General features: G+C 44.0%; 2 protein-coding genes across 11 annotated transcripts in view; both read left to right on the forward strand.

Moving 5' to 3' along the window:
• The window catches only part of RNF135 (ring finger protein 135), a gene marked incomplete at its 5' end in the record, with an annotated part of 230,923 nt that overhangs the window by 198,870 nt on the left and 16,662 nt on the right, over nt 1–15,391 (forward strand). The window lies entirely within an intron of this gene.
• The window catches only part of RHBDL3 (rhomboid like 3), a 133,418-nt gene that overhangs the window by 110,594 nt on the left and 7,433 nt on the right, over nt 1–15,391 (forward strand). For all 10 annotated transcript variants that reach the window (XM_079965538.1, XM_079965533.1, XM_079965536.1 and 7 more), the window contains 2 exons: nt 958–1,070; nt 7,387–7,487. In XM_079965538.1, coding sequence (XP_079821664.1) covers nt 958–1,070; nt 7,387–7,487 — 214 coding nt within the window. The remainder of the gene's footprint in view (nt 1–957; nt 1,071–7,386; nt 7,488–15,391) is intronic.

A 15,391-nucleotide genomic window follows, 5' to 3' on the forward strand; every position in this document is an offset into this window, starting at 1 on the left:
CTATTGTCATCTAAAGAATGACACATTCAGAGCATGGGAAAGCTAATTATGTTTTATGGGTGCTTATTGACCATGGGGCTCCGATGCTCATGGCTGCAGTAGGAGTTGGGCTGAATGGAATGCTTCTTGAGACGTTTTTTAAAAGAACAGGCATGCATCAAACACACTGAGGGACAGAACCTCTAAGGGTCTTCTAATCGAAATAAATCATTGCCCCGCAAGAGGCATTAGAAAACATTGGGCATCTTCCCATGACTTTTCTTATGTACTACCCTGCATCTCGTTCTACTTCCTGCTATATAAGGGATTCTTAAAATCTTTTTTTCCAAATGGTATTTTCCCCATTAAAAACAAACAAACCCAGTTCTAAATGATCCTGAGTACAAAGGCACTTTTAGGTTTGCTAACATGACAATCTGTGGGTTGCCCCCCATACACCCTGGGTATAATAGGTGGGAGAAGGCAGTAAATCAAGGCTGGTTAAGTTTTGTAGCTACTTAACTACTTGGAACTGTGAGGGCCATTTTCTAGCTATCTTAAGAGGTGGTGGCTTGCCTAAGGCTGTCCAACCAGTTAGTGGATGAGCTGAGATTTATACCAGAGTCTTCCAGCCTATAAGCAATATCCTTAATTGTTCTGCTTGCAAATATACTTTGCTAATTAACATAGTTTAAAGACAGGGTTATTAAACCCGAATCATGACATTTCCCCCCCACTTAGGGAAATAATCTATTTTAACCTAGATAAAAATAAACTTTTAAAAAACCACCCAAAACCCTGGCACTAAGATGGTGACTTATTTATTTATACAAAGTCTCTGTACTTGTCTGTTGGTACCAAAAGGAATCATACAGAATTGTAAAGTTGGAAGGAACCCTCAAGGTCATCTAATCCAACCCCCTGGAATGCAAGAATTTTATTTATTTTATTTTTTAATGCTATTTCCATTTCCCCCAGGATAGAGCACCTTGGACTCAATGTTGTGCTTCAACTTCTAGTTGGAGTCCCCCTTGAAATGGTACATGGTGCTGCAAGGATCGGGTTTGTCTACATTGCTGGAGTTGTAGCAGGTACGTTGTATGGGTGAATAAACCTGATATTGGCTGATACTGAAATTGTGGTTCATCTCCATGGTTGAGGTTCCTGTGAGAGAAGGTGCCCATCATTTGCCTTGGTCAGCAGAGTGGTATGGGTGGGTGAATTTATAATTGCTATTATCATCATTCTAGCTAGCTAAATTTCCGGGATTCTTTATCTTTCGCCACCATAATGTTGTCCTTATCAACACTATATAAATTTTTCAGTCAGGGCTTTTTTTCAGCAGCAGCTCACCATAACTCAGTTCTGGCACCTCTCAGGTGGGCGCCATTGCTGTTATTAGACAACAAGGGAGGCGTTCACCGTGAGCTCCGGCACCTCTTTTTCTAGAAAAATATCACTGGTTGCAGTAATTTTAAAAATATGACACTGCATGGAAGTAAAATCAGACCAAGTCTAGAGTTTGTCAAGGTGTGATCATAGTTCCTCCTTTGAAGGCACTGTGACAAGCTGAATGTTTCAGACCACACGGGCCCCTGTTTGGGATGGACGAATCTGTCAAATTTGGTTTCTCTCAGTTTCTTATTTTTCTAGTATTTAGTTCAGTTCTCCACATTTCTGCATCAGTTTGTATTTTTTTTTAAGCTACATAAAAAATCTAACATTTTAGTTTGCTTTCCTTCTAATGCGCAATTTGTCTAATATTTACATTTTGCAAGCATTTGCCCTAATATAATACACTGTTATGTTCTTTTCACCTATGTATGTATTTTTGTACATGTCGTTTGCCTACATCACAAGATTCATAGATGTTCAAATTACAAAGGATAGCTGTGAATTGTTTTGCTGATTGTTTCAGGGAGTGCAAATTGCGTTGGTCCACTTTAAAATGTGGACCTGATAATTTTTTCTCCCAACCTCCAGGCACGTGGGCCTACAATGTGCCTACAAATCTCTCTGCAGTAGGATCCTCTGTCTTCTCAAGGTTCCTGTTTGCTAATTGCTGTGATGATTCTAAGCTTGTTAAAAGAGCACACCTTCCTCAGACGTTTGCACTAAAAATGTGAAAGCTGGGAGCGGAGCCCATCAGCTCAGGATTATGGGGGGTCAGTGCCCCTGCCCCAGTTCTAAGCTGTTGCATGTTTAAATGAAGACATGTGAACAGGACTTCTGTTGGTAACTGAGAAAGTTATTGTAGTTTTTCCTAGTGCCGTGTTTGTGCTTTGAGGTCCCCAAGCCCTTCCCCTGTAAATAACTACACACTGACACATAATTTTAGTTTAAGTTATTGGGCAAAATTTTAGGCCACAACTTTATTGATTACAGCAAAGTGAGCGGTATTGGCTTAGGCATTGGCAACAGACTATAACTGACTCCTGCCTCCCTGGATGGTAGTCTGAAAGGGTAAACACCAAACAAGGGTGCAACGTCGATGAAGATCAACCGAAGCTCACCCCGGGGTTCCTGTGGTCCTGGCATGGCCCTAGCCCCTCAAGTGGACTTCGGACGAGATCCAGGACCCCCAGATTCCTTTACCGGAATACCCTGTTTCTGGAAAGGCAGGTCATGGCCGCACCTCCCCTCCCACACATTTCAATAAGCCAATGCCTAACCACCTAACCTTACAAAGTAGTGACGATTGCTAAGGGGGTAGGCGAAAACCAAGTTGCTACAGCCAGTCTGCCAAATGGGAAAATTCCTACCCAGCCCCTGTTCCAAATCAGGTGACCCAATCCAAAGCAAGGCCTAAGCAGCAGCACCTAAAATTAGGGAGGGGGGAGGGTGTTTGGCAGCACAAAGCAAGTGCCCCCGATTACATCGCGCTGCCGCTTTTATAGGCCCCGGAATCACGCCGTCCATCCGGATTGGCACAAACAGCCTGGCATGATCCGAGGGCCCGACTGTTAAGTCTTGGGCCATGCCCAGCAACAGCTTACCCTGTGGGGGTGCCTTAGGGGCCCACACACAACCAGGACCCTCATTAAGGAGGATCCCATTTCTCAGTTGAGCTGTACAGTGAGCGCAGAATCAGGAACTACTATAATTAAGCATTAGTTATGAGGGGGAGAAATCAGTTATAAGGCCATAGATGCAGTTTTGGGGCTTACTACCCTTTTTTCAGGGACGTGGGTGGCGCTGTGGGTTAAACCACAGAGCCTAGGACTTGCTGATCAGAAGGTCGGCGGTTCGAATCCCTGTGGCGGGGTGAGCTCCCGTTGCTCGGTCCCAGCTCCTGCCAACCTAGCAGTTCGAAAGCACGTCAAGTGCAAGTAGATAAATAGGAACCACTCCGGCGGGAAGATAAACGGCGTTTCCGTGTGCTGCTCTGGTTCGCCAGAAGCGGCTTAGTCATGCTGGCCACATGACCCGGAAGCTGTCTGCGGACAAACGCCAGCTCCCTCGGCCCATAGAGCGAGATGAGCGCTGCAACCCCAGAGTCGGTCACGACTGGACCTAATGGTCAGGGGTCCCTTTACCTTTACCTTTACCCTTTTTTCATGTGAAGAGATTTCCTGAGGCATAAAGTACCCAGGAGTTATTTTTTAATCTATATATCTGATTTGGCTTTAGCTTTGTTTACCGCAGTGTCAGTAATTGTCAGCTGAAGGATTTTGGTTCGGGCCCAACATGGCAACTTTCCAATGACCAGTGAATCTATGATAGATCTTCATGGACTGATTGATTTTTACATTTGTACTGCATTTGTTATTCACGTCTTGCGCCTCTGCAGTTTGGAGGTGAAGGAAGCTGGCTTGATGATAGATCAAATCTAATTATAACAAGAGGAGAGAGCAAGAGGCAACTGCAGGGAGGGTGTCATGGGATGGCTGGGGCAGTGATTGGCAGGTTTAGCTATTTGTCCCTTTCCCTTGCCCTGGTCCTTACCTATATAGCAAGTCTTGCTACAATGAACAAATAAAGCTGCAATCGAAGTGTGCCTTATTGAACAAATAAAAATAGAGAGTTATGTACTATGAGGCAGTACATGGAGGTGGGAAGCATATATGTCATAATTGGATTAGAAAGCTAGGAATAGGGAGGGGGCTCTGGAGTATCTGGTCCTATGACTGACATAGCCAGTGGTACAAGTCCACACAGGATTAACATGAGTAAACCATGAGATGCAGCAGCAAGAAAAGCTAATGCTATTCTAGGCTGCATTCACAGAAGTATAGTGTCCAGATCAAGGGAAGTAATAGTACCGCTCTATTCTGCCTTGATCAGACCACACATGGAATACTGTGTCCAGTTCTGGGCACCACAATATAAGAAAGACTTTGACAAGCTGGAACATGTGCAGAGGAGGGAAACCAAGATTATCAAGGGTCTGGAAACTAAGCCTTATCAGCAGCAATTGAAGGTGCTGGGGTATGTTTAGCCTGGAAAAGAGGAGGCTGAGAGGAGATGCGATAGCCATCTTCAAATATCTCAAGGGCTGTCACATGGAAGAGGGAACAAGCTTGCTTTCTCCTGCTCTGGAGGGTAGGACTTGAACCAATGGCTTCAAGTTGCAAGAAAGGAAATTCCAACTAAACATACGGTAAAAAATTTTTTTGACAGTAAGAGCTGTTCGACAGTGGAACGCTCTCCCTTGGGAGGTTGTGGATTTGCCTTCTCTCCTTCAACTCAGGGAGAAGTAGGCCTGAAATGAAGTCTACATGTGTGCTCACATGTGTACCATTCCAACTCTTCCCATCCTTTTCCATCCTCAGTGTCTCTGGCCATCCAAAATGTGGGGAACCTCCAGATATTGCTAGAGTGCAACTCACAGCATCCCTGGCCATTGGCCTTGCTTGCAGGGGCTGGTGGGAGTTGTAATTAAATTTCAGGCAGGCCTGCTTTAGTGTATGGAGTGCTTGGCAAAATAACCTGTCTTTGCTCTTTTTTGCTTTTGTTACTTTGAGAATATCACATCTGTGCTCTCTGTCTCTGACTCTCTCGTTTTCCAGCTCTGTGTGTTTGATTCTTACCCCCCTCCTCTTTCATCCATCCACCGTACATATTTTGCCTCTCCTCAGCTGATTTTGTGTCGTCGTCACACACACACCCCGCCTTAACTGTGTCAGACTGTGGGGGGGGGGGGGAAATGCTAAGAATTTAAAAAAAGCTGGGTGAAGGTGTGTTGCCTTCTCATTAAAAGGATGGAGCTGGTCTAAAAAGAAGTTGCCAGGAAAAATCACAGGCGGAAAAATATCTCTTAGCTTGCAACCAATTATTTTGCAGCATGCAGGTGAAAATATTTTCTGTAACAATTTCAAATTGTTCGCAGTGGAGAGAAAGGAGTGGGTACCGTCAGCAGTAGTGTGGACACAAATACAGTTCAGTTGTAAATATACAGGAGGGGGGGGACCAAAAATATTTATGCAAAATTCTTAACCGGGTGGTTAAGATGGACACATGAGATGTGCCTCTTCATTTAAAACAACAACAACCACACAGTTAAAAATGGGTGCTCCAACAGTGAAGACAGGCAAAAGGAAGAGAATTAAGATTGGACACTGGCTGGGGAAACGTGGCTGGAGGAAGAGAGTGAAGAGGAAAAACGGCAGGCAAAGAATGGTTCTTTGTATAGTCGTACCTTGGATCTCAAATGCCTTGGCTCCCAAACTAATCAGCTCCAGAACGTTTGAAACCCAGAAGTGAGTGTTCCGGTTTTCGAATGTTATTTTGGAAGCCAAATGTCCGACAGGGCTTCTGCAGCTTCTGGTTGGCTGCAGGAGCTTCCTGTCACCAATCAGAAGCTGTGTTTTGGTTTTCAAACGCTTTGGAAGTTGACTGTACAGTAGGGCATTCCATAAATAGGACACCAACACTGAAAAGGCCCTCTCATAAGTAGCCCTGCCTGCCTCACCTCATTTTGTGGTGATTGGGGGGGGGGGGCAGAGAAGAGGCTTCTGAAGATTATCTTAGGGCCTGGCCAAGTATATATGGAAGGGGATGATCCTTCAGGTGGCCTGTCCCCAAGCCATTGGAGGATGCATTTGAGAGTGGAGGAAGGATGGCTGAGGAGGAGTGTCTCTTTTTTCTCTGTGTGTGTGCAGGGAAAAGCAGCTTGAGGGGGGAATTTGGTACAGAAAGAAATAGAACCCCCCACACCTAAATGCAAGCTCCAGTGACCTTTTTGTTTGTTTTTAAAAATGATGAAGGGGAATTTGTAGCTTGGCCTTCAGCAGCTATAGCATCAGCTGCCAGTTAGCTTGTCTTTCTAGCATGCGGCCAGCCCATTTGTCCACATCATCTGCTCTTTGCTTCTGATCTAACTTGTCAGGTGTGCAGACTTTGGGAAACAAGCACAATCTCCATTTGCGTGAGAGCACTGGAAGGTCTCGAAACAGTGATTGTATTTCCAAAACGCGACTCCAATTCAAATAACGACTTCAGGGGACCTATCTATCACACTGCCCATTATTAGTAGAAAAGTGCCCAAATCACAAAAGTTCCCAATAGGTTTTTGTGTGTGGTCCTGCACGAGTTCATTTGGTTTTGTTCCCTAGCCTTGCAAATTACAGGTAACCTCCCTGTAGCAAAATGGACCCTGGATCCAGGCTCTACTGATTGGAAGACACAAGCACAATGGTGTGCGTTTTAACTTCCCATCCCACCTCTAAAATAGATGTAGATATAGGGCTGCATAGAACCCTTGGAACAGAGAGAGTGCACAGGTGCGAAGCCTCACTCACCTGGGACTTTAAGTTAGGCTAGTGTCTCATCCCCACTAGGATGCAAATATGCATGGGGACCATATGACCAATTTCTTCCCCAAGTGTCTTTTAGCTGCAAGAGGGTCGAGGTGTGTGTGTGTGGCCACCTTGTACTTTTCCTCCATCAGCAAAATGATATAGGCTTGGAAAGCAGGACTGGCCCAGTGCTCTCCCCACGCCCAAAATTAGATTGATTTGACTCTGCCTGTCATTGACTGTGGCTTCACATACTACAGTGGTACCTCGGGTTACATACACTTCAGGTTACAGACTCCACTAACCCAGAAATAGTACCTCGGGTAAAGAACTTTGCTTCAGGATAAGAACAGAAATCGTGCTCTGGCAGCGTGGCAGCAGCAGGAGGCCCCATGAGCTAAAGTGGTGCTTCAGGTTAAGAACAGTTTCAGGTTAAGAACGGACCTCCAGAACGAATTAACAACAATCTGTAGGTGCCCTTTCCATGTGCGAAAAAGAGGGAGGAGGTCAGCTCCTTTGCTTAGCAAGGTTTGTGATGATCTGTAAATGCCCCTTTTTCTGAGAACTTCATGTGCAAAAAAAAAAAAAAAAAAAAGAGGAAGAAGATTGACTCTTGCTTAGCAAGGTGTTTGCAATAAAAGTTTTCCCCCTCCCCGTTTCTCTCTCTAAGGTTCCTTAGCAGTGTCTATTGCTGATATGACTGCACCTGTCGTGGGCTCATCTGGAGGCGTGTACGCCCTGATATCTGCTCACCTAGCCAACATAGTAATGGTAAGTACTAGAGTAAGTAGTGATACAATTTGAGTTAGAGACCAGGAATGGCATGACTTCACTGAACGGAATTTCTGCTTGGAATATTAGGAACAGCCAACTGCTGCGGTTATTACTTTCTCTTCATTAAGCTTTTAAGAACATAAGAAGAGCCAGTGGACAATGGCCCAACTAGTCTGGCGTCCTGTTCTCACGGTGGCCAACCAGATGCCTGTGGGAAGCCCCAAAGAAAGGTCTTCTGCTGGTCGTCATCAGCGTTATTGGCTAAATCAAATTGCCTTTGCAAAGTATAGGCATCCTTGTCTGAGTGTATGACCACAGCACAGAGCTATGAACTACAGATAAGGAATTAAGGGGGGAAGCTTCTGTGTTTAGGCTGACTTCCAGAAATGCTCCAGCTTTTGACAGTGTTCCATTTATGATGAAAATGCAGAATGTTTGTGGAATGCTCTCCCCAGGAAGGTTCGCCTGGTGCCTTCATTATATATGTATATTTAGGTGCCAGGCAAAAACATTCCTCTTTAACCAGGCCTTTGGCTGATTAATATTCTACGTCCTTTTAAATGTGTTTGGGGTGGGCTATTGTTTCGTTGTTTCTGTTCTAACTTTTTATTTGTGCTTTTTTCTTGTATTTTTATCTTGTGAACCACCCTGAAATCTTTTGATAAAGGGTAGCAGATAAATCTAATAAATAAAATTAGTTAATTAGTCAGTGGGAACAGATTAGCAGACCAAACTATGTAGCTCTGGTATGCCCATAAGTCTGTTTCAAATTGTTTGTGTGAATCACTTTTGTCACCTTTCTATTTCACACAAGTTTCCCCCGCGCTTTTAGAGTGGCACATATGGTATTCATGTACAGCATCCCATCAAAAGCTTATACCATAATAGATGTGTTAGTTTATGATGCCACAAGAGTCTATGTTGTTCATGCTTGGCTGTAGAATCTTCTCACATTACCCAGTTCTGGCATTTGAAACAAAGCGTTCTCACTTAATGCTGATGAGGGGAAATCTTCCATAATGAAAATGATCTTTTGCATTTGTTGCTGCATCCCATTAATGTCAGTGCTCATCTTTTCGTTACGCTTTTTCGTTTGCTTGTGGGAGAAAAGGTTTGTTGGAATCTTTTTGCTTCCCTGAGTGCCTCTGGGTAGCTGCAAGAAATAAAAACGTCCTTGGCTGCAGAATGAAATGTTCCTGCAAATAAATAAACGAAGAGCAAGCAATAAGGCATTTCACCCGACGGGAAGTAATAAAGGGGGGAAATAAACTAAATAAAGATGCATGAAAATAAAGAGTGGAGGAGAAGACGCAATATTTAATAGCAGCACCCTGAGCCTTTTGACTATGTTACTAATCTCTGCGGAGAACTGCGTAAAAGAAAATTAGTTTAGAAGAAAAGAAGCAAAGGTTTTGGGGTTTTTTTGTTCAGTGGCTGGAGTAAGACAAAACCCATGAGCACTGTAAGACACAGATGGGAGCATTCTCCAGCAATTTCCCTCACTGCCTGAATCATTAGCCTAGAGGCATATCTGCATGGTGGTCTTTGAGACTTGTCAGATTCATATCCAGGGCACAAATCACACTTCACCACAGTCCATAGATGCTGGCACTCCTCTGTTCTGTACTACAGATGAAGGTGCTGGTGGGACCGTCGAGAGCCGTGTGGTTTTCTTCAATATGCATGATGTCAGTCCCACATTGCATCATGCCTGCTTCTTAGAGGTACCCTTCTCCATGGAGGCACATTCAAAACCTGATCTCCATGGTTCCAAAAATAAGATAATCCTTGTTAATATTTTGTTAGTTTACAATATGAAGAAACTTAACAGAATATTCACAGCCTATCCATACCAACCCCTGTTTTTACAACATCTGGAATTCATTCTTGATCATCATAATCTATTACTTGTACCCCCGCCCATCTGACTGCGTTGCCCCAGCCACTCTGGGTGGCTTCCAACGTATATAAAAACATAATAAAACATTAAACCTTAAAAAGCTTCCCTATACAGGGCTGCCTTCAGGTGTCTTCTAAAGGTTATATAGTTACCATATTTTTCACTCTATAAGACGCACTTTCCCCCTCCTAAAAAGTAAGGGGGAATGTGTGTGCATCTTATGGAGCGAATGCAGGCGGGAGGTTCTGTTCAGCGCTCCCTTTAAAGAGCCGTGTGGAGTGTGTGTGCGGCTCTTCAGGGCTTTTCCCCGAGGAGGGAGAGGGGCTGCCCTTCTCCCTCCTTGGGGAAAAGCCCCAAGAGCCGCACACACACTCTGCACACTCTTTAAAGGGAGGGCGGCTCTTGGGGGAGCCTTAGCCGTGTGCAGCCTCTCCCGGGCAGGGGGAACTTTCACCCCCTGCCTGGGAAAGGCTGCACGCGGCTATCCCATAAGCCAAGACAGCCAGCGGGATCGCTGCACTGTGATCCTGCTGGCTGTCCTGGCTTCTGGGATTCAGAATTTTTTTTCCCCTTGTTTTCCTCTTCCAAAAACTAGGTGCGTCTTGTGGTCTAGTGCATCTTATAGAGCAAAAAATACGGTGCTTATCTCCTTGACATCTGATGGGAGAGTGTTCTACAGGGTGGGCACCACTGCTGAGAAGGCCCTCTGCCTGGTTCCGTGCAACCTCACTTCTCACAGGGAGGGAACCACCAGAAGGCCCTCGGAGCTGGACCTCAGTGTCCAGGCTGAACGATGTGGGGGTGTTCTTGCTATGTTCTTCCACAGCAAAATATTAACAAATATTTTTACTTCATTATTATTGCTGTCAATACAGTGGTGCCTCGCAAGACGAAAAGAATCCGTTCCGCGAGTCTCTTCGTCTAACGGTTTTTTCGTCTTGCGAAGCAAGCCCATTGACGGATTAGCGCTATTAGCGGTTTAGCGGCTTTTAGCGGCTTAGCGGATAAGCGGATAAGCGGCTTAGATAAGGGGGGGGGAGGGAAAAAACCCCACAGGAACTCGCAAGACATTTTTGTCTTGTGAAGCAAGCCCATAGGAAATTCGTTTTGCGAAGCACCTCCAAAACGGAAAACTCTTTCGTCTAGCGAGTTTTTCGTCTTGCGAGGCATTCGTCTTGCGGGGCACCACTGTAATTAAAATTTTATTAATCAGCTTCTACACAAACACCTCAAGCTGATTGATGTACATGAGACAGGAAGAGCAGACGAGGACTTCCTCACAGATTCATGGTGGCCTTTGGAGAGATCTCCTTGATTAGAGTTTATTTTTGTATGTTATTTGCATGGTGTGGTGATGTATTTCCCTTTCTTTTGTGACACCTTGAATGCTGTTATGGGTGAATAATGCAAAGATAGTCAATGAGTTTGCAATAGTTCTTGTTGCAAAATGAAATATATTGCAAAATACATTGCAAAATGAAATGAAAACTTTTTTTAAAAAAGCTCACAAAAAACAAATATAGTAAAAACAAAGCAATGCAATACAAATAATAATAATAATAATAATAATAATAATAATAATAATAATAATAATAATTATTATTTATACCCCGCCCATCTGGCTGGGCCTCCCCAGCCACTCTGGGCGGCTTCCATAGAAAGCAAAAATACAATAAAATATCACACGTTAAAAACTTCCCTGAACAAAATAGACACCCATGGCACAGACCCATTTATAGAACTGGGAAAGCCTGTTGGAACAAAAATATATTCAACTGTTTCCAGAAAGTGCAGAGTGAACCTGTCACCTCTCAACAGAAATGCTATTCCACAGAATGGGCCAACCACCCTGAAAGCCCTTCACAGAGTTATTGTAGAGCAGGCTTCTGAGATATATGGAACTTGCAGGATGAAGACTCCCGCAGACCGTAGTGGCCTACTGGGTATATAGGGGATAAGTCAGTCTCCCAAGTAACTTGTAAGTGTATCACCAGAAATTCTGGCTGTTCTCAGTTTAATAAAACATGTTTTGCTTGGTTCTATAACTACAATGTCCCACATCTTGCTAATTCACTGACATTTGGCATTTCAAAGTCTTTCCAGAGCCAAATTAAGTTCAATATATTTGCAGTGATATGCTTTGAATCTCGATCTTTCATTTTTGCAAGATCTTAAAAAAATAAAGGAAAGCCCTGTAAGCAAAAACCTGCTATAATACAACTAACATGCATGACTTCTACCAGGTATGTTTGCATTTGAGGGCAGACCCACTAGATGTAAGTTCCCTTCCTGTGACATCCTTTCCAGCAAATACTTATTCCTGATCTCATAATCTTTCTTAATCTCTGCGGGATATAAAACTATCTAGAAATAACCTTATACTAAGACTACCCCATTGTCACTCTAACAGAGAAGGTATAAGCCAGCCCTCCAGATGTACTGCAAAATATTTTCAGTCAACTGTAGACCTGAATTCTTTTGCTGTCTTTGCCAACTGTATTTCCAGTTCTGTTGTGGTTTATTAAAAATTTTGTAGACCATAAAAGCATTATCCCGAACTAGCTTTATGAAAATCCTTTTCCTCAAAGACAGTTGTCCTAAGTTTGCGAATATGTACCCCCCCCAAGTGATCAGATGCAGAGATGTTTTTCTAAAATCCAGCCGTTGTTTTCAATTGCAAACGTATTTGGAAATGGGGCAAGCAAAACTTACGGTTGGAAAAGTTAGAAACAGAGACTAAAACTGGCAGATTCATCCATCCTAAAATGAACCCAAACATACAATATTTGAAGTCCCCGATAGTCAGTTACCATGGCTAACTGAGCCTCTTGGGCTTGCTGATCAGAAGGTCAGCGGTTTGAATCCCCGTGACGAGGTGAGCTACCATTGCTCTGTCTCAGCTCCTGCCAACCTAGCAGTTCGAAAGCACGTCACAGTGCAAGTTGATAAATAGGTACTGCTCTGGCGGGAAGGTAAATGGCATTTCTGTGCACTGCTCTGGTTTCGGTATTCCGTTGCGCCAGAAGCAGCTTAGTCATGCTGGCCACATGACCCAGAAAAACTGTCTGTGGACAAACACTGGCTCCCTTAGCCTGTAAAGTGAGATGAGCGCCGCAACCCCAGAATCATCTGTGACTGGACTTAACTGTCAGGCGTCCTTTACCTTTTTAAGGATCAACTCAGCTGCTAACCAAGACTTCGGCTGTGAATTGTAGACATATACAAAGCTCTGCGACGCATTTGGAGTCTGCCTATGTTTGTGCTGCTCATCTGCACATTTTTTTAGGGACCTGTTAGGGAGTCTCCAGAGGTCGACAAAAGCTGGAAAGGCTCACAAAAAAGCATCTCTTGCCATTTGCTTATATGTCTTATCTTCACATTCCCTGGGGACTATTAACATGAAACACCCGGCACTGAACAACTACCGTATTTTTTGCACCATAACACTCACTTTTTTCCTCCTAGAAAGTAAGGGGAAATGTCTGTGTGTGTTATGGAGGGAATGCCTACGGATGGCGGGGGGATCTGTCTGCTGCAGTCGTGAGCAGAGGATCCATGGTTCCCCTTCCTTCCCTCCTCCGTGGCTCACTTTGAAACAGCAAAGCGGGAGAAGAGCCGCTGAGTGGGGAGGAGAGAGGGACAGAGAGCCTGTTTCTTTAAAGGAGCAAAGCGGGAGAGGAGAGGAGCCGCTTACACGAGTATAAAGCCTTTAAAGCAAGCAGGCTCTCTGTCCCTCTCTCCTCCCCACTCAGCTCGCTACATAGCAGCAAAGTTTTTCAGCTCGCTAAGCCGGGGATGAGCGGGGAGGAGGGAGAAAAGCAGAGCCTGCTTGCTCTAAAGGAGCATTATTAGCAGCATCCTTCTCCACACACACCACACGTGTTCCTTCTCCCCTTAAACCCCTCTTCTGCATTATTAGCAGCATCCTTCTCCACACACCCCACGCGTGCTCCTTGTCCCTTGAGTGTTTTTCCTTCCCTCCCCACTTAAAACGTGGTTACAAAGCACGGATCCACATGGATCCTCAGGATTTTTGCACTGGGTCACCCCAAATTCACCATCAGATCACATAGCATGCCCATGGCTACATCTTGACCAAAAAAATCACGCACCCACTGTTGCCTGGGGCCGCAGTGGTGCAAAAACGTGGTTACAAAGCATGGATCCTCAGGATTTTTGCATTGGGCTACTCAAAACTCACTGTTAGATCACATGTCTGTGGCCACAGCATGAACCACAAAAATCATACATCCACTGTTTCGTTCAGAATATTTTTTTTCTTGTTTTTCTCCTCTAAAAACTACATGCGTGTTATGGTCGGGTGTGTGTTATAGAGCGAAAAATACGGTAATTGCACCTCAACTTTGTTCATCCACCCCCATAGAAGGAGGGAGATTAAAACTGTCCTCTCAGGGGGAAGAAGGAGAGGAAGTGAGGAGATTTGGATAAAGTTATAAAACTGTCAGGGCTTGTGCAATAAAAAAAGGAAATTGAAGAACTCATCAGATCTATGTCCATGAGTGTGTGTGCATCTTGTCAGACCCCACCCCCAGAGTGCACATAAAATTTATTGATTTTTCATCTCTGGGTTCTTAAGCTCAGATTTATTGATCTGTAATATTTTGCTTGGTTAGCCCTCGCATCTCACCCAGAGCTTTGTTCATAAAAGAAAAATGAGTCTACCACATTCCCAGCCAGAGACTTTAAAGTTTTGTGAAGTGCCTTATGAAAAATTCCTGGGGTGATGACTTGTCACATCTGTATTACTAGATTGTTGGGTGTGTGGGTTTTTTTGTTGTTTTTTTTGTTCTGTAGCCAAGCCTGTTTCAGTGTACTCTGTGCTCACACATTAGATGCTCTGACTCACGACTTTGTTTTTTTACTAGAACCCTGAGATCCATCAATGAGTGCCTGGTGCAAAATACATAAGATTAAAGGAATGTTGAGTGTCAGAATCGATCAGTCCTTAGGCATATAGTTAGTATTAAAGAACAGGGTGCCTCTAAGCGCATTCTGAGCCTAGAGATTTGTGTACAGTACCAGAACTAACCTCATAGTCCTTTCATACAACAGTCTGCTCCTGGTTAGCTTTCTTCATTTCAACACTCCCATTCAGATGGGGAAAGTTATGTTGTTGTTGCCACGGCTGATCGCTTGAGAGACAGAAACCCTTGCCAATGTTCTATAAAGCACCAACAGGTCTATAAGTAGATCCTGAACTACCTTTTACCAACCCCAGTTGTATGCCACCCTGAGCTCCTTGGAGGAAGGACAGGATAAATAAAAAAAGCCAACTTGTTTCATGACATTGGTGATCTCCCCAGAAGCTGATGGCATGAGCTTTCCAGCATACATATATCAAAACACTGAATACGAGAGGTTGGCATTTGTTTCTAGATTCAGGTAGATAGCCGTGTTGGTCTGACGCAGTCGAAATAAAAAATAAATAAAAAATTGTCTAGTAGCACCTTAAAGACCAACTAAGTTTGTTCTGGGTATAAGCTTTCGTGTGCATGCACACTTCTTTTTTATTTATTTTGACATTTGTTTGGTTTGAAGGATTCTTAAAAATGCAAGCAATAATGTCCAGGAATCTGCAATCCACACACTGAATTCTGCAGTCAGAATTGCAGAAGATCCATGCCTTTGATGGTGACACCTAGCAAATTCTTCCCCGTTCTGTTGGTATCTTCTGGCATTTCTGTGTCTGTTAATAGACTGAGTATAACTGATTCTTACAGAGGGTAGTTCTGATGCCTGTTCTATTGAAAAGAGTTATACTCATTTTGCTGGAAGGAGTGTATGGCAATCTCGAGCTGTAGTCCATTGTTGTTGGCTTATGGTTTGTAGCTGTCTTTTAAACCAGTGCAGTGGGAAGTGGGCAATGAAGTTGATTGTAGCAGCAGCAGCAGTGCAATTAGTGAAGGGCTGGAGGAGATGAAGGGAGCCAGGGAAAAAGGATGGAGGGTTCCAGTGGTAAGTAGAAAGATGTTACCTGACA

This window comes from Podarcis cretensis (genome assembly GCF_951804945.1).
Source record: "Podarcis cretensis genome assembly, chromosome: 2".
Classification (NCBI taxonomy): Eukaryota; Metazoa; Chordata; class Lepidosauria; order Squamata; family Lacertidae; genus Podarcis; species Podarcis cretensis.